This window comes from Peromyscus leucopus, chromosome 8a (assembly GCF_004664715.2).
Source record: "Peromyscus leucopus breed LL Stock chromosome 8a, UCI_PerLeu_2.1, whole genome shotgun sequence".
In the NCBI taxonomy this organism is placed as follows: Eukaryota; Metazoa; Chordata; class Mammalia; order Rodentia; family Cricetidae; genus Peromyscus; species Peromyscus leucopus.
This window is the reverse complement of record NC_051085.1, coordinates 56,030,655-56,049,103: the sequence shown is the minus strand read 5'-3', so window position 1 is coordinate 56,049,103 and position 18,449 is coordinate 56,030,655. Positions and strand designations below refer to the sequence as shown.

Sequence of the window (18,449 nt, the reverse complement as noted above, 5' to 3'; positions counted from 1 at the left end):
AGACTGGACTTTTGAGCACCTGTGAGGGATTATCTAGATTAGTCTCTGGACATACTTGTGGGGAGAACTGCTTAATTAGATTGAGTTGGGAAGACAGGGTCACTGTGGTAGCACCATACCCTGGGATAGGATCCTGGACCACACAGAAAGCAAAAAGTGAGCTGAGTGCATTCCTTCATCCACTCTGCACTCTGATTGTCATGATGGACTACTGGACTGAGCCAGAGAAACCCCTTCTCCCATCACAACAGGAAAAGAAACAGAGACAAATCCCAGTTTCCATGTTACATCTCCCTGTATTTGTCCTTCTTGTTTCTTAACTTTCAAGTTTTACATTAAAATCTTTTGTTTCGTTTTTATTTGCAAGTAAGCTCTCTCCCATCTAAGCTGCCCTTAAGTTCACTTATATAGTTGTGTGTTGCGTTAGCTTGAAGTAGCTGATCTGTAGGGCAAACACCCTCATCTATGGCACTTCACCTCTGCTTTGTGCAGGTGAAGACCCAGTCTGTATTTGTTGACTTCATCTTTGGCCTGGACGCACTACGTGTAATTCAGATGGGGAGAAAGGAGCTGGTGTTCCTGTCCGGAGTTAGAAGTCATCCATGAGGTCTCTCAGACTCTTGCATGCTGTGCACCACACTGGTGATGAAAGGGAACTAGAATTCTAAATCCAGCCTTCTGCTAGATCACCACCACCTTCCAGGTTATCTACCTGGTCCTGTATTTCCTTGGGACGAGGTGGGGAGTGGGGCGGGGCTCTCTGCCCCTCCTTTGTCCTCTGGACCTTCCATGCTCCTCTGTTCTCCTTTCAGAGGCCGGGAGGAACTTTCAGATGCCCCAGGGAAGTCCAACAGGTAAATTAGAAATCCTATCCGAACATCATGGTCCCATTTCCAGGACCTCCCAATCTTGTGTCCTTCAGGTGCTTATGGGCTCAGGCAGCCTCGTCACGTGGTCTTGGGACCTCCACCTGTGTTCTCCTGGGCCGTCTGGGTCAGCCCAGCTAGAAAGCCGCTCTGACTTTTCGCGTGGCCATTAGGGCCACTGTCCCAAGGTCGCAGCAGAAGCAGATGTGACAACAAAGGAGCCAAGGGCGCCTCGGGGACCCTGGGATGTGCAGAGCGAAGATGGAGAGGTGGGGTGGAGAAGGGGAAAGGGTAGAGGACTGCAGGGAGCGGGGATCTCACACGGGGAGGGGGCGGGCCCCGAAACGGACGACCCTCAGGGCCGAGGCGGGGTGAGGTCGCCGAGTGGGGAGACCCATCCTTCATTCGCCGGAGGGAGCGCGGACCCTGGGGGAGAAGGGGCGGCCCGCGGGTACGGGGGCCCCGGGGAGGGGAGGAGCGGGGGCCGGGTGGGGTGGGGTGGGGAAGGCTCCGCGGGCTGGGGACCCCCGTCTGACGCGGCGGAGGAGGGGAGGGGGCGGGACCGCGGCGGGGCGGGGCGGCGGAGCCGCGGCTGACGCGGAGGGCCGGGCCGGGGGCGCAGGAAGGGGCGGCGGCGAGCTCGCCAGGCGGCCGGGAACCCGGGCGGGGCTGGGCCGAGGCGTGGGCCGGCCGGCGGGGCTCGGGCCGGACGCGGCGCGCCGGGCTCAGGCGGCAAGGCGGCGGGCCCCGGCGGAGGCCGGCGGAGCCGCGCGGCTGCGGCCGGCTGACGTGAGCGGCGTGCGGGCCTGGGCCGGCGGCGCGCTGGCGGCCATGGCGGTGGCGCTGGCGGGCCGCGGGGCGCGCGGCGGCAGGGGCCGGCCCCGGGCGGGCGGGCGGAGGGGCGGGGCCGGGGCGCCGGGCGGCCCGCGCGACAGCGGCGGCGGCGGCGGCGGCAGCGGCGGCGGCCGGGACCAGGCGACGGCGGCGGCGGCGACGGCGGCGCGGGGCGCTGGGGCTCATGGCAGCGGCCGGGCCCGGGGCGGCGCTGTCCCCGCGGCGGTGCGACAGCGACCCGGCCTCCCCCGGAGCGCAGTCCCCGAAGGTGAGCCGACCGCGCTGCCCAACGGCGGCGGTGGGCCGGGCCGGGCCCGGGGCGGGGAGCGGGGAGACCGCGGGGACCGGCGGCGGGTCGGGGAGCAACAAGTGCGGCGGACGGTGGGCGCGGACCCGGGGTCGACCTGCACGGCGGTGTGGGAAGTTGCCCGGGGTAGTGGGGACCGGAAAAAACAAGAGGAGTGGCTGAGACGCAGCGCCGGGGCGCACGGGCGGGTCGCCCGCAGCCCGGGAAACTCCGAAAAGTTGCGGCCTTGGGGATCTGAGTCAGGAAGACGCCGAGCGGGACCCGCGCCGGGGCCCGGAGTTGGCGGAACAAGGCGGGTTCAAACCCGCGGACCTCCGCCACGTGCCCCGTCCCCTCCCCGCGGACCCCCGGCCGCTTGTCGGGGCTCGTCTCCCCGGACCGGACCCCGAGGGCTGACGGGCGCAGGGTGGCCTGAGGACCTTGCGGTGAGAGGGCCGGTGACGAAAGCAGACCGCGGGATGCCTACCTTTTGCTTCTAAACTTCTCAGTGTCAACTTCCGTTTTGTTTCTTTTCAAGTGAATCATTGTTTTTAACTAAAGGACATTGTTGACATAAACAAAAACCCTTAACATGTTCACACATAAAATAGATACTTTTCAGTATGTCCAGTGTACGTGAACTATAAAAAAGATAAATTTTAAGAAAAAATATTCTTTTTCTACTTCTACTTGTTAGTCTTAAAGAGAATATTCAGTCTGATTGACTTCATTTTTGATGAGTGGAGAGGAGAATTATTTCAATGTCTTTCTATCTGGAAAACAATTTTAGTGAGTTCCCAGGTGCTAGAGACAAAATGTGAAGACGCACCACTAATAACGTTACCCTATCAGACAGTTATGTGCTGGTCATGGCGCTTAGTGCTCTCCAAGAACTGCTTACTTAATCCTTGCATCAGCCACCTAACTTTTAGGACAAGGAGCTTGAAGTAAGCATTACCACACAGCTGGTGGAGGGCAGTTCCCAGTATGGTGACCTATGCTGCCTTCTTATTCTTTTTCGAAGGTTTTTGTTTTAATATATAGTGAGAGTAGTAGTGCTAGGAGCTATATTAACCTTGATTAAAAATATGACTTTTATTATTAAAAAATTTAAAAAAAGCCTCGAGTAGTATGTAAATTGTTTTGAAACAGTTCAGTTACTCATTTCCTTTATGGAATGGCTGAACAACATATATCCCGGATGAGCTTATCACAATGTGATTAATTTTTGCAATGTAAGAAAGAGAATGTAGTTAGACTTGGTAACCTGTGTTGGGTCCTGTGTCTCCAAAGTAGCTAATTAGAATACACTCTTGTGAGCCAGGTGTAAGTTGGAGGGTGCTATAAAATTTGTTGATGCTTATTTTTCCCCCAGCTCAAATAGGAAGACTTGCTTTAATTTTCGAGTGGTATACACCCACCCAGTTGGTAAGAAAGTGAAAGTAAGAATATATTGTTAAAATTGTAGTTAAAATTTTTATTTTGTTTGAATTGAAGGTTAGTCTTTAGTTTTGTTCCACTTCTTGCATATAACAAATTCTTTGTCCTTTTAATTATTATAGGAAATTAAGTTTTCTAAAGACACTAGTTAGAAATATGCTTTCTCTTGTTGAGTCCTAGGCAAACTGGAAAGATAATCATTCTTTGTTTTTTAATTCATTCTTTTATTTTCTGTGTTTTCTAATTGTTTAAATGTACAGGATGATAATGAAGATAACTCAAATGATGGGACCCACCCATCTAAACGAAGGCGAATGGGCTCCGGAGACAGCTCTAGAAGTTGTGAGACTTCCAGTCAAGATCTCAGGTACTGCTGCTTTAAGGTTCAGGAGTAGCATTTGTAGATTGTTTTGCCTTCTTCTTCCCTGCCCACCCCAGGCAGCAGAAACAGTTATTAAAAATTATATTTATGGGCTGGAGAGATGGTTCAACAGTTAAGAGGATCTGATGTCTCACTCTGGCCTCCGTAGATGCGTGTGCACACACACGTACACACAAAGCAAAAAACCCAAATCTTAAGAAAAAACAAAGGTCATATAATGCAACCCCAGAGTAGGTCTTGTTCCTGAGAACGGTTAAAGAATTACGGTGAATCAGGCACAAAACTCGGCACTGTCACGCTGTTTAGTGTGCAGTTCGGTGGCATTAATCACATCCCAGCGTTGTGCGACCGCTACTGTCGTCCCGTTCCAAAACTCAGTAGCTCAGATGGCAAACCCTCCAGTGCTGCTGTTCTCCTGGACCCTGGCTGCCTCCACCGCAGTTCCACTTTCCGCCCCTGAGTGGGAGTCATACCGCACTTGCCCGGTGGCATCTGGCTTATCCATTAGCAGAATGTCTTTAAGGTTCATCTGTGTTGGAGTTCATGCCAGAATTTCCTTAAGTCTGAAAAATAGGATATTCCATTGTATGTATCACTACATTTTGTTTATTCACCTATAGGCTGGGGTAATTAATGTGAACACTGGCATTCAGAATCTCTGTTTTTAATACCTTGGTATATAACTAGAAGTAGAGAGTTGTATCATATGGTAATTTTATGTTTAGCTCTTTGAGGACCTTCCATACATTCCATAGCAGTTGTACCATTCTGTGTTCCCACCAACAACACACAGACTTCTAATTCTTTACAACTCTGCAGCATTATTTTTGGCTCTTCTTGTTTGATGACAGCCATACTGAAAGACATGAAGTCATCCCACCCTGTGATTTTGTTTTGTATACCATGGCTAGTGATATTTGTTGTATATCTTCTTGGGTGCTTTTTGTCTATTTGATTTGTATTTTTGGAGAAACATCTGTTTTACTTCTTTGTCCATTTCTTCTTCTTTTTTTTTCTTGTTGTGTTTTTGAGACAGGGTCTTACTATATAGCTTTGACTGTTCTGGAACTCACTCTGTAGATGAGGCTGGCTTCAAACTCAGAATGCTGGGATTAAAGGCATGGGCCATGAAACACTGTTCCCAAACCTGTGCTAGGAAGTAATCTAAACACAAAAAGTATGGGAAGGAACCTCATCTCCTGTCATATTACATGCAAAAAGTAGCTCAGAAGGAATCCAAATCCTAAATATAAAAACTGCCTAGAAAACCCTGAGTTAGCAACAGATTATTAGATATAACACCAAAAACAAAAGTTATAAAACAGACAACTTAGACAACATCAAAATTTTATAAAGGGGGAAAAAATGTGACACTGTCAACTATAGGGTAAAAAGAGCCATAGAATGCTAGAAAATACTTACAAATCATATATCTGATAAAGGAATTAATTTGCAGAATATGTAGAGAAGTCCCATAACTCAACAGCAAAAAGGAAATGGAAAGTTTTTTTTTAAATGAATAAATGTAATAGAGTACTGTTACACTCTTGCCTCTACTATAGAGTTAGATGGTTCAGATTAAGGCAGTCATAATACTCTGAGATTCAGGATTATAGTTGTGTGCAGTATACCTGAACTTCCAAAACAGGTCTGTTCTTTGCTTCTGGGTTTGTAGAGTATAAGAAATAAATTATAGCTTACTGTCTTGTTCACTGAGAAAGAGGTCCTGGGGTTCTGCTTGTGACTTACTGAGAGATAGACAAGGATCAGAAGTTGTTTAAGTTGTATCTGGTATGCATGAAGTAATTGTAGTGAATATTAAAAAGACTCGAGAGTTGTTGCTGCTTTGCTTTGGTCTCTTAGGCCTAGAAGTTAGGAGTCTTGTTTTTTATTTTTATTTTATATGTCTTTATGTATGTATGCACATGTGGGTGTGGTACCTGCAGAGACCAGATCATACTAGATCTCCTGGAGTTGGAGTCATAGGTGGTTGTGAGCTGCTTGATGTGATACTGGGAACTGAACTTCTAGTCTCTTCCAAGAGCCACAAGTGCTCTCAACTCCTGAGCCTTCTGTCTAACCTCAGGTTCTTGGCATGTATAGAAATTGCCACTTTCAGTGAATTTTTTTTTTTATGTGAGGTTTTGGATAATTATTTTTATTCTTTTGTAATTTGTCTTGATAAATATAGCAGTAATAAAAATTATTTTATTCAGTACTTCAAATTATTTTAAAATAATTTGAAATATAAATGATTAAAATGTAGTAAATGCCACATGTAAGGCATAATATGTGTTTATGTCTCAGCTTTAGTTACTACCCAGCAGAAAACTTAATAGAGTACAAATGGCCACCTGATGAAACAGGAGAGTACTATATGCTTCAGGAACAAGTCAGTGAATATCTGGGTGTGACTTCCTTCAAGCGGAAATATCCAGGTACTTAAGGCTTAGTGTGTATAATGGATGACATCTGACTCCTAACAATTCCAGGTCTTGGTTATGAATGATTTCTATTTTATATACTTACAAAGCAAGTACATTTGCTGAATGTAATTTACATTATCACTCAGCACCTCAGACTCTATAGTTAGTATGTTTTTAGGTGTCACCAAGTTATTTAAGGGCAGAGTAAGTACTGAAATTACAGGTGTGTGTCACCATACCTAACTATTTGAGGCTAATTTTGAAAAAAAAAACACTTTATAGCCAAGGTTTTTGATTTTACTGTTGTTCTGAATTCAAGCATTAGAGTTAGCTCTATGCCATGCCTGGATTGTAGAGAACCATTCATGATGAACTGCCCTAATGTAGTTGCATGCTTTACTTTGGATTATTCTAGTTTTAGTTTTCTAATGTCTCTTTCTCTAATTTGTAAGATTTTTTTTGTGTGTAGTTACCTCAGTATTAATGATACTTAGAATATGCATTAAGAGATGTGTTTAAAATAGTTTTTAAAAATTTTAAAAGTTTCCAAATGTATAGTTTTAGTTTTTAATACTCCTTTTGTTCTGCTTTTGGAGATTTAGAGCGACGAGATTTATCTCACAAGGAGAAACTCTACCTGAGAGAATTAAACGTCATTACAGAAACACAGTGCACACTAGGTAATCAGCACCTGGTGTGTCTTTTATTGTAGGTGATACTGGATAAGTGTCACATGTCCTAAAGTGTTTACAAAGTTAATAAATAGATTACTTAAATGCTAAGTTGACTTCATTTTAAAATGTAAAGGACATGAATAAAATGTATATTTGTATCTAAGTATAGACTTTTATCTCTCTTGTAGTGCTGGGGATTGAACCCATAGATCCTTATCTTTTGAAAGGCAAATCTTGTTAAATTGTTAGTTCATCACAGCATATACTTTATATATCTTTTTTGCTTGGTGAGTGTGTTAATGCTAAAGGTACTTTTCAGTGTGAAATTCATCACAGCAGTGGGCAAAATCTACATGGTGTGTGTAGACTGGTGAATGTGAAATGTGAATTGATTATAGTATTTCTGATATAGAGATTTGGAGAGTAGGAAATATATATTGAGAAATAATTTTTTATACGTCCTGTATTATTAGTGGCTTATATCATTATTTTATATATTATAATTATATCATTATTTCACAATTATTTCTAAGTATATTCTTATACTTTATGTAAAATCTAAAACTCATTTGGTTGAAAAATTGATTTCTTTGTCCTTACTAGATAACCTTTAGTTTTGATTGCTTGACTTTATTATGAAGAGTAACTTTTACTATTTTAAAATGTAGTAATTTTGCTTTGATTGTTGTGGTTTTTTTTTTTTTTTTTTTTTTTAAATGTAGAATAGTTTGAAAAAGAAAAAGAAACTAGTTTTGAAAAAGTACCTGTGTTCACTTGGCCTTAAAAGATTTTCTTTACTTTTTGGGGGTGTTCTAAAATAGGTTTAACAGCATTGCGCAGCGATGAAGTGATTGATTTAATGATAAAAGAATATCCAGCTAAACACGCTGAATATTCTGTTATTCTACAAGAAAAGGAACGTCAGAGAATTACAGATCATTATAAAGAGTATTCTGTAAGTGATTTGAAGTAACTGACATCTGTTTTAGGGGGTGGGGAAACTTTTTATAAAATTATTTATGATTTCTAACTGTAATATTTTTCTTTCAGCAAATGCAACAACAGAATACTCAGAAAGTTGAAGCCAGCAAAGTACCTGAGTACATTAAGAAAGCTGCCAAGAAGGCGGCCGAGTTTAACAGCAACTTAAACCGGGAACGCATGGAAGAAAGAAGAGCGTACTTTGACTTACAGACACATGTAGGGGGACTTAGTTCAGTAGTATCTGGGTCTTCTGTGTTTTTATTGCAGAATGGTCATCACGCCCTTTATATTATTATTATTATGGTGCTAGCTGTATTTCTTTTCCCACAGAAGTTAAGATGCCATTTTTAATGGTGTATTGAATAATGCCATTTCCCTGCCCCCTTCCCCTCTCTTTTTCCTGACCTCTCTCTTCTTTATGATGGAGAGTTTACTGAGCAAGACTGAGTAGCTATGTATCATAATTCCTGTCCCGAGAGTGGTAAGAGCAGCATGCTGTGCTTGTCTCTGGTTTTGATGGGAGCCTCATGAGGTTAGACCAGTGTCCCTACATTTCATAGAAGGAGCAGCTGAGTTCCAGAGAGGTTTTCAACTTTGTGAAAGACGGTGGTGAGCCAGAGACATCCCTCCTCCTCCTTTCCTCAGAGTCTGTGCGCCTGGTGAATGACAGGCACAGAACTCAAGCGTGCAGCCAGAAACGCTACCCATCCCTTCTATTGTTGCTACAGCATCACTTAAACTGCTAGCTTTTTTATGGAGTGGGGACATAGATGGAGTGTACACATGGGAATTCTTTTCTTGAAGCCTAGACTCCAGGTTGGGATCAGTTTTCACATTTCTTGATGTTAACACAGGTTATCCAAGTGCCTCAAGGAAAGTACAAAGTGTTGCCAACAGACCGAACAAAGGTCAGTTCTTACCCAGTGGCTCTCATCCCCGGACAGTTCCAGGAGTATTATAAGAGGTATTCAGTGTTTTTAGTTATCTTTGGTTTAAGAGCCTCCTAAACACTTACATTTATCAGTGACACCAAAACACGTATAGGCTTTGTGTCTGCATTTTTCTTCTTGGGTTCTGTGTAAAGAATGCCATTCTGTCTGAATGTGCAGGCCTCCTGATGAAGTCGGAGTGCTCATGACTCACAGACAAGTCCCTGAGATCCTGTAGCTCTTTGGTACTCACACTGTGGCACACAGCCCAGTAGTTTGGTACTATTGGAAAGCTTTTCTGAAATCAGAGTCTCTGGTAGGTTCAGCTTCAGATTCTTCTCCAGTGCCTTCTTAAGTGGTGCTCACAAAATGCAGTGCAGAATGGAGCGTGTGACTAAAAGAAGGGACAGAGTAAGTAGCAGGGCAAGCATGGACACACCCTCCTGTGATTGTACTTATTTCCCGTTTCCATCCTAAATATAACCAAAACCTTTCAGACCAGGTCTAATGGGTTCCTCTTGTTTCAAAACCTTAGCTTTTCTTCCAGCTGATGACCTCATTCTAGAAACCTGTTCTCAGAATAGATGTTCTTCAGAAAACATGATTTACCACGGTGCATAGAACTGCACTTGCTGTTTGATAGTCTAATTGTGCAAAATTTTAACTTAACTTTTTTTAATCTGGAAGTTTCTAAAAATCTGGTGGTGTTTTGCCAGTCCCTTTGTTCTGTTGTGATGTCTTAAGGCCAGGAGGGCTGTGTGCCACCAGACTAGGAGACGTGTAAATGTTGGAATGCATGCTTCACAAAACGTTTTAAAGTAACTGCTATTAAAAGCTTTCCTAATTGTTCAATGTACTTCATGAAATTGCTTCGTTGTCTTTTCAATCTCTTGAGGTAGACTCTCTGCTGAGCCTATTTTTGAGTGTAAGGATGCAGCTCAGAAGTTGCCACAACTCAGGATGTGTAGCTGAACATGAACATGAGATGGCCTGGGCTTCATATGTTGCCCTGGACTGCTTGGGTTTCACTCTTATCTGTTGACACATTATTCATTATTTTTTTCTTGCTTTGAGGGTAAAGGGGAAGATATTACATTTAGGTAGGATCAACTGCATGATCAGTTGGGAAAAAAATGTTCAGATTTCTAAAATTTATTACTTATTCCCACCTGATGATCAAAATGAAAAAAATCTCCCTCCCTATTTTAGTGAAGTATTTGTGAGAAGCTTAAGGCTAATTTCACAGCTTAAAAGGTAGCTTTTACCTATTTAATATTCGAGGAAGAATGAAAGCAGCCTTTCTGAATTTAGGTACTCACCAGATGAGCTTCGGTACTTGCCATTAAACACAGCCCTGTATGAGCCGCCCCTGGACCCAGAGCTCCCTGCACTAGATAGTGATGGTGATTCAGATGATGGCGAAGATGGTCGAGGGGATGAGAAGCGGAAAAATAAAGGCACTTCGGTAGGACTTTACCTTAACAGGAGGCATCCTTGATGACTTGATGATTGCTTTCCTAGAATGTTAAGTTGAACTTTATTACCATACTGTTTGAACAGGACAATTGCATATATTTCTAGAAAATTTTCACCATGAATATTTATTGTGTGCTGATGTAAGCAGGTTGTTCATTGCTTTTTTAGGCATGTTTTATATTGAAATCTTCTATTTTGAGCAAGATAGGCAATTGTATAGAACATTAATAATTCTTTTATCCAACTTGCTGCTTATGCCGATGACAGTACTGAACAAAGTAGACTGATCTTTTGCTGTAGAGAAATGTGTTTTCTTGGGCCAGGGCAGTACATTACCTTGTGCTCCTTTTGCTTAACCTGAGGCTTCCTGTAGGAAAACATTAGGTTACTAACATGCTGGACTGTGTATTTAGTTTCTCTGGGTTCCTTTTTTTATACAAAAAAATTAAGCTGCTAAAAAGTAGAAGTTTGCCTTTGGGGCATGAAGGACAGTGGTGGTTTAGGGTTGTGACTTTCTTCAGAAGTACAGATTAAGCCCCAGCCATCTTATACCTTACATTGTAGCCAACTCAAATATGTGCTGTCATTGAGTAGCATTATATTTCCTTGTCTGCAGCAGCTTCTAACACATATTTATGTGTTACATGGAACAAGGTCTTAAACAAGTGATGATGCCTCCTGTCAGTTACTGAAAAGGAGCTATGGAAGTTAGGAATGATGAACTCAATTTTATTCCACTGTTTTGAGGAATATAAATTAATCTAATATTTGAGGAAAGCATTTTGACAGCATACCCAGCATTTTTTCACGATTTTGACCTGGAAAATTTGATAACAATTCATTCTAAGGACTTAATTAGATGTTAGCAAAATTAAATAGAAAAAAAAGTTGATTTTAGTGAATTTTAGAAATAAATCTTTATCCACAGTGGTGATACATTTACACAAAAGAAATGCAGTTCAAAGAATATGAGAAAATGCTTATAGTACTTTACCAACATGATTGTGATTGTGTACACACATTGATCATGTGTACATTGATGCATATACAATGTGATCACATGTGCACACACATGCAGTATTATACTGCCAGAATGAAACCACATTATAAGGCTACAGGGTATGTATGAGAGAGCCTAGGCCTCTGTAGAATATAAATACACTGAGAAAACAGAGAGAGACAGATGTGTTCATGTGCTCAGTCACTGCAGGATGTTTAATTTTTTTCCTTCAGTGTTCATAATTTATGTGAATATAAAGTTGTTATAAAACTTTAAATTATAAAATGAATTCAATGGTCAGATACTGAGGTCTTGTCCTTTGAACAAATAAAATATGTCATACTATTGAAGGTAGGGATATGGTCTTGCATCTTTTAGTTTGAACATGGTTATATATTTAAAGGACTTTCATAATGATGTCTGTCACTCAGGAAAAATAAGTATTTTTATAAATATAAAAGAATATGCATCCCTGTGGCATGAAAAGTTTTGAAGGTGTGTAATATAATAGGTGTGTAATATAATAGTTGAAGTTGGTAATTCCATTTTTGTTGACTTAAATCAGAAAACATAGTTGACTAGGATACTTGTTAATAGAAATAGTTATTAGAAGGGCAAATAACTTTTAACATGGGCTTTTTTTTTTTACTCTATTAGAAATAAATTTCTTAGAATCATCTTTATATTTTTCATTGGATAAAACTTTTTAAAATTTCAAAAAATGTTTTGTGTCATTTAAAAAATTGAGACTTGCCAGGTGGTGGTGGTGGTGGTGGTGCAGGTGCACGCCTTTAATCCCAGCACACAGGAGTAGAGGCAGGCAGATCTTTGAGCTCGAGGCAAGCCTGGTCTACAGAATAAGGATAGCCAATGTTACAGAGAGAAACCCTATCTTAAAAAAGCAAACAAAATAAAACAACACCCCCCCCCCCCCCCCCCCCCCCCCCCGCAGACTCTACTTGGTCTTAATTCCAAGGAACCTTTGTTTTTACTTCTTTTGCTACAGGACAGCTCCTCAGGCAATGTGTCTGAAGGAGACAGCCCCCCTGACAGCCAGGAGGACACCTTCCAGGGAAGACAGAAATCAAAAGACAAAGTGGCCACTCCAAGAAAAGATGGCTCCAAACGTTCTGTACTGTCCAAGTCAGTTCCTGGGTACAAGGTAGAAGAAAAAAGCCCCTGACTCAGCCTCTTCCCTGAGCAGCCTCTCCCTGAGACCGTTAACTCTGAGCTGAGGAGCTGGGCTTGCTGGGCTTGCTCCGGCCCTGTGCTGTGCACCTGCCCACTGCTTTCCTTCCCTGGTGGCTTTCTTGTCACTTCTGGTCATGGTGTAGTTTCTGTTTCCTGTATATAAACAAATTATGGGTCTTCATACCCTTTCAAGTAATAGCCATGCAAATATGAGTTTTTAAAATACTGTTTCAAGGCAGAACTTGATTTTTTTTTTTTGAGTACAGGGCATAATTGTCTAGCATTTTGAATATCTAAACAGTTGGTGAAGCTAAACTTAGTGAGCTGTGAAGTAGGAATGGACTTACACCCTCATGAGGTGGGGTTTGTGTAGTGCCTTTCATTGAGAAGATCTGGGCTTAGTCTAAGGATTGTTGGATCCAGTTGCCAAATTCTGCCAAGTTTGGGATAGAAAACAGTGAAGCCTGTTACTTATATCATGCTGTGACAAGGACTAATGCCTAGTTTATGGATCTGATTATTCTCAGAGTAAGGTCATAGATGATCAGAAACTCTTTTCTGTCTACCTCTCTCCCTTAGAAGGCTGGATGAGGGTGAGCAGCTGTTGTGGTGCAAAAGAATGTAGGAGTGTTGTAGAAGGGATGGAGTTAGTGTCCCGCTTTAGGACATGGATGGCGATGGCACAGCATACAGTCCTTCTGGTGTTGGTTGTATTAGACTATACATATGTAGCATAACAACGACATGTAGCACAGAAAACAAGCAGAAGTGAGCTGTGAGTCATTTTCCCTCAGCCTCACCGGAACACTTTCTGACAGTACATTAGTAAGTTATAATGTTCCATAAGTTATTAGAAATGCCTATGTATGGTCCACTTAAAACACATGCTTTTGTGCATGGCCAGCAGATTGTTGGTTTACTTAGCAAGGAATCCTTCCAAGGACAGCCTCAGTAAGCTGCTGCTGTGTGATTTTGTACTTGGTTTTTTTTTTTCTTTAACATGTATAGCTTATCTATGCTTTGTAAACTAAAGATTTGAGTTACTGCTTAATAATTGAAACCAAACAAACTCCAAAGATTACATTTCAGAAACAGCCTACAGGAGCCAGTCTGTGTCACTGTCTTAGAGGGGCCAGTGGTAGTGGCAGCTGTCCAGGGCTGAGGAAGCTTTTAAACAAGGAGCCTGTTCATCCTGCATTATAAATAGAGAATATTGAAATAGACATATAATACAGGCTAGAAATGGAGAACTATCCATATCATCACTGATCCAGTGAATGAATCATATAGATTAATCTTAGTTAATAGCACTCAAGGGAGCCACATATGCAAAATAAACATTTTATAATCTGTAAACATTTTTAGTAACTAAAAATGTTTCAGGTATTTCAAAGATAGGAACAGTCAATATATAGATATTATATATTAATGTGAACATGATTATTGAAAGTTAACCTCTCTATGAAAAGTATTAATGAGCCAAGATGTGCCTAAATATTAGGGTACTTCAAGCTGACACTCAGACACACACACACACACACACATTTTAAAATAAGGGAGTTAAGAAACATGATAATGTATGTGATTTAATAAGATGGACTAGCACTTGCCCTTAACTTGTAGGACAGTATTGCTTAGGTTACATTAACCTGAAATTAAAGTCTAATTGTTAAGCTTCAGGCCTACACATATATAATTAAAATCTATACTATGGTTAATGCTACCATGAAAGTTTCAACTTATTTTGCTATTTTTCAACAAGAGAAGTAAGAATACATGAGCCTTTTATTTGAGATACTGAGGGCTGTTGGCTGAAGAAAACTAAAAGATTGTTGCAATTGTTTGAAAGAGATCAGGGTCTCAAAGAGGCACAGGGCCTTCCCCCATGATCTTCAAGGGACTTTTGCACCTTCTCTCTCTCTCTCTGTGCTGGTGTTTAGTTGAGGCCCTGGAGGCAGGCTCTGTGGCCTGTTAAGACAGGGTGCTGACAGGACATCCTGTAGGAAATGCTGCAGTGCCATCTCTCTCCCTCGTCTACTGCTGACTCTTCTCTCCTCCTTCCTCACCCTTCCCTTCCCCATTCTTTGTCTTCCCCCATATTTTTTTTTTCAACAAGATGAATGAAGATTATTGGGTAAGAAAACATTTTAAATGGTTTAACAAAACATTATGTATAATTTTAAAGGTAAACCCTGAATTTTTTAGTGTCTTTATTATAGGCATTATGTGTATTTTAGTGATTGTAGAACTTGAATTGCTCTAGAATGTGAATAACTAGATTTGTGTTTTATTCCTTTTGAGTTGCTTTGTAAAGAGTCTCCTATGAGAAATTCTCTTTTCAAAATTTAGTATTGTGTAGTTTCTTCCCTGACTTTAGTAAAAAATATTAGAGTACTTATGCCAGTGTCTAACTAAACTCTAAGTATTAAATAAGTTTATCTTTTACCTTTAGTACAGGTTATCCAAAGTTCTGCTGCATATTATGGCAGTTAAGATTCAATCTTAGACGTGAACTTCTATTTTTTACTGAGGTCCAGGACACAGTGAAAACATGTGCTTAGGATGCAGCAAGCATAGCAGAGTAACTAACTGCTGTTAGATACTGGAAGAGCAGGGTATAAAACACACAGAAGAGATGGAGAGTAGTCAATGGGGACATTTTATATGTTTGTTTAACTCCATGGTATTTATTATTTTGTAGAGACATTTGTGATTGTCTAGATATTGTTTTTATCATATTTATGTAAAAGGTTGACTTTTTAAAAAATAAATAAGCCAAAAATTGTTTTTGAATGCCTCTGTCATCTTTTGCAAAGAAATTTAAAAAAAGTAAAAAGTTATTTAGGTCTGATAAGGTATACAAGTGGCAGTGAAACATTTAAAGTGATACTGCTTTATAAAAGTATGAGTTTAGATCAATGTGGTACAGTAAATTAGAAAAGAGATATAATGTATTTGACTGTGTTAGACTATTACCCTGTTATCATTTGTCCCCTCTTTTTTTCTAACCATTTATTGTTGCACACCTATATATAGTACATGTGAGCACTGTTTGTAAAGGTCAAGGTTATGATGCTCAGATATCCTTTCCTTGCCCTGGCATTTTAGGTGTAAGAAACCCCTTATAAACTTTATTCTAAACCATGTTTAAAGCCCTAATACTATGTATGTTTTTAATCTGAAAGATAATATTTAATATGCTTTGTATACTTCCTCCTTGACTACAATTTTTCCTTGTCTGAAAACACTTTGTTTTACATGTCACAGTGAATGCTTTTCTCCTTTATCATAGTTCTAACTTTTTAGACATGGAACAAGAATATGCATACAACTCAGATTTCTAGTCATTTATGCATGACTGTATGAACGAGACATCTTTCAATTAAAATATTGTTTTTTCTTTAACTTAGATTTTATAGGCTCAGCTTTATTTCTCTGGAAAAATAAGTTTTTGAAATAAAGTGAATATAAAGATGCTTAACACTTAGGTTTAGCTTTTATGTGTGGTCATTTGGTACATGGAGTTTCTTTCCCAATTATTAGTGGCATTTGACATCCTATTTCATTTTTCCTTCCTGGTCTTATATAGACGATGCTGTGTGTGTAGGGAGTACAGAGTGCTACATTCAGGCAACACAAGTTTATGCCGTTTATGGAATGCAGTCTAGGCTTTCATCAGTAGGGGGTTTTATGTTCTGATCCATCTTATATCCATTTATGTCTTACAAAAAAGTTCTCATTATCAAATTACCAAAAATAAAGGTAGTAACAGAATCCCTTTTGAACCCATAGTGAGTTCTTCTGGCATGAATTTATAGCCCTCTTCTACCCTTCCAGCCAAAGGTCATTCCAAATGCTCTATGTGGAATTTGTCTGAAGGGTAAGGAGTCCAACAAGAAAGGAAAGGCTGAATCACTTATACACTGCTCCCAGTGTGATAACAGTGGTAAGTAAAGATGTCTCCTTAAGATTTTAACCTCACCCTGCGTGTTGCCTCAAAAGCTAGGGTTTATAGTTGTCAGCTAGGTGTCCACCAAAGAATCAACAAATGGATAGTGGCTTGTTAGATGTAGTTAAAACCCATGTATCCTCTACCTTGTATTTTGATATGTCTATGGTGATATTAATCATGGCAGCCATTTTTGGGAACTAATATTTTATATGCCTTAAGTTAAAAGTTCTATTGTGAAATGCTATTAATGTTGGTTTTGATTTAGGCCACCCTTCTTGCTTGGATATGACCATGGAGCTTGTTTCTATGATTAAGACCTACCCATGGCAGTGTATGGAATGTAAGACATGCATTGTATGTGGACAGCCCCACCATGAAGAAGAAATGATGTTCTGTGATGTGTGTGACAGAGGGTATCATACTTTTTGTGTGGGCCTTGGTGCTATTCCATCAGGTAAAGATGAAAAAAAAAAAAAGCCCATTATCTTATGTGATGAAGATCTCCCAGCGTTTTTTTTTTTAAGGTTGCATAAGTGGCATGAACATATTCCAAGTATGATCAAGCTGTTATTGTCCATGTCACAGCTACCTGATTTTCACCCATAGTGCAACCAAAGGAGAAGTGAGATAGCAGAATGCCTAGGTTAGGTTTGGAAGCATTGTCTGAGGGATAGAATAAGCTGGTGTTTTCTACTAAAACTGCTCAAGTAACACCACCAGTTTGTTTCAATGCTTTGATTTTATTTGTAAAGGTCTATTTAGAAACTTAACAAAGTGACTGCTATGCTTTTATATATACTAAGACATCTTTCTATAAAGTGAGGCAGCATGACAATTCCAGATAACTTTAGGATGGACACAAAATCAAATAGTAAATCACAGTAATTCTATTGAAACATTATACAGGTAATTGTGCAATTTTAAGGACTTAGTTGCATAGTTAACACTGTATAGTACTCTATAAAACCAAGTTTCCCGGAATTCCTTTAGAAGTAAGCAACTTGAATAATCACTTAAGGTTCTGTAGTAATTCAGCTCAGGTATGTGGTAGAGTTAAGTGCCATGGACAGTGCTGTTAGAATAGTGGAGAAAAGCCGTCATAGAAAGCCAGATTCATTAACAAGTTCTACATTAGGAGTTGTGTTGTTGAGGTTTTAAAAGCATGATGGTATTTGAATTTTAGGAAGGATCTAAAGGTACAAATGATTGTTTTGTGCCCTTTCCCCATCTTGTCCCTGCACTCAATTCCACACTGCATTGTTTACACTGATTAAAGGTTGTTTACATTTTCTTCCTTGGCTTAAGGAGCTTAGTACTCCCCTCCCCACTGAAAAATCCCAGAGTTATCACTATGGACAGCTCAGGAATGAGTTAGGTGGTTTGTCCTATAAAATCAAGTTCCACTCCATATTAACTAACAATTTTTCTCCTAGGTCGCTGGATTTGTGACTGTTGTCAGCGAGCTCCCCCAACACCCAGGAAAGTGGGCAGAAGGGGGAAAAACAGCAAAGAGGGATAAAATAGGTTTCTGACCCTCATGTTTGGGAATATTTGGTGCCAATTTATTTACACTTTCATTTTTATGCCAATAAAGAACTTTTTTTGAAATTAACTATAACCTTAATCATCTTCATGTTGATTTATTTCATTATTAGCAACTCCTACCCTTGAAAGAAAGTCAGAGAAATGGCTCATTTCCCCAGATTTTAATCTCTTAGTGCTGTCTTTCCAGAGATCAGCAGAAAGAGGTAGCAACTTAATTTCAAATACTCTTGAGTCTGAAAAGTTATTAGCATCTGTCATGACTGCCTTGACCTGCTTAGGTAGTATTATAGCTCCTTAATAACCATAGCACTCCAGTCAGCCCAAGCAGGGGAAAGGACAGATCGCCCAAGATCTGGTACAACTGGATATGGAATAGTCATCAACTGGCACAGCAACAGTTTGTAAATACATGCCTGCCAGGAAAGCTTGCTTGAGTATAGGGTACTATGTCCCATTTCTGACCT

At 40.7% G+C, this 18,449-nt stretch overlaps 1 protein-coding gene across 2 annotated transcripts; it reads left to right on the top strand.

The window, feature by feature from the left end:
• The first annotated feature begins 1,827 nt into the window (after positions 1-1,827).
• Positions 1,828-18,058, top strand: Phf10 (PHD finger protein 10). Of its 2 annotated transcripts, none has more exons than XM_028866596.2 (12): positions 1,828-1,968; positions 3,687-3,793; positions 6,116-6,246; positions 6,831-6,914; positions 7,730-7,863; positions 7,959-8,108; positions 8,747-8,856; positions 10,133-10,286; positions 12,304-12,459; positions 16,326-16,434; positions 16,706-16,894; positions 17,874-18,058. In XM_028866596.2, exons 1-12 carry the CDS (start codon positions 1,885-1,887, stop codon positions 17,957-17,959), a joined length of 1,494 nt encoding a protein of 497 aa, XP_028722429.1. In that variant the 5' UTR covers positions 1,828-1,884; the 3' UTR covers positions 17,960-18,058. The 2 variants fall into 2 exon arrangements, with proteins under 2 accessions (XP_028722429.1, XP_028722430.1); XM_028866597.2 differs by having other exon boundaries at positions 1,849-1,968; positions 6,837-6,914.
• The last annotated feature ends 391 nt before the right edge of the window (positions 18,059-18,449 follow it).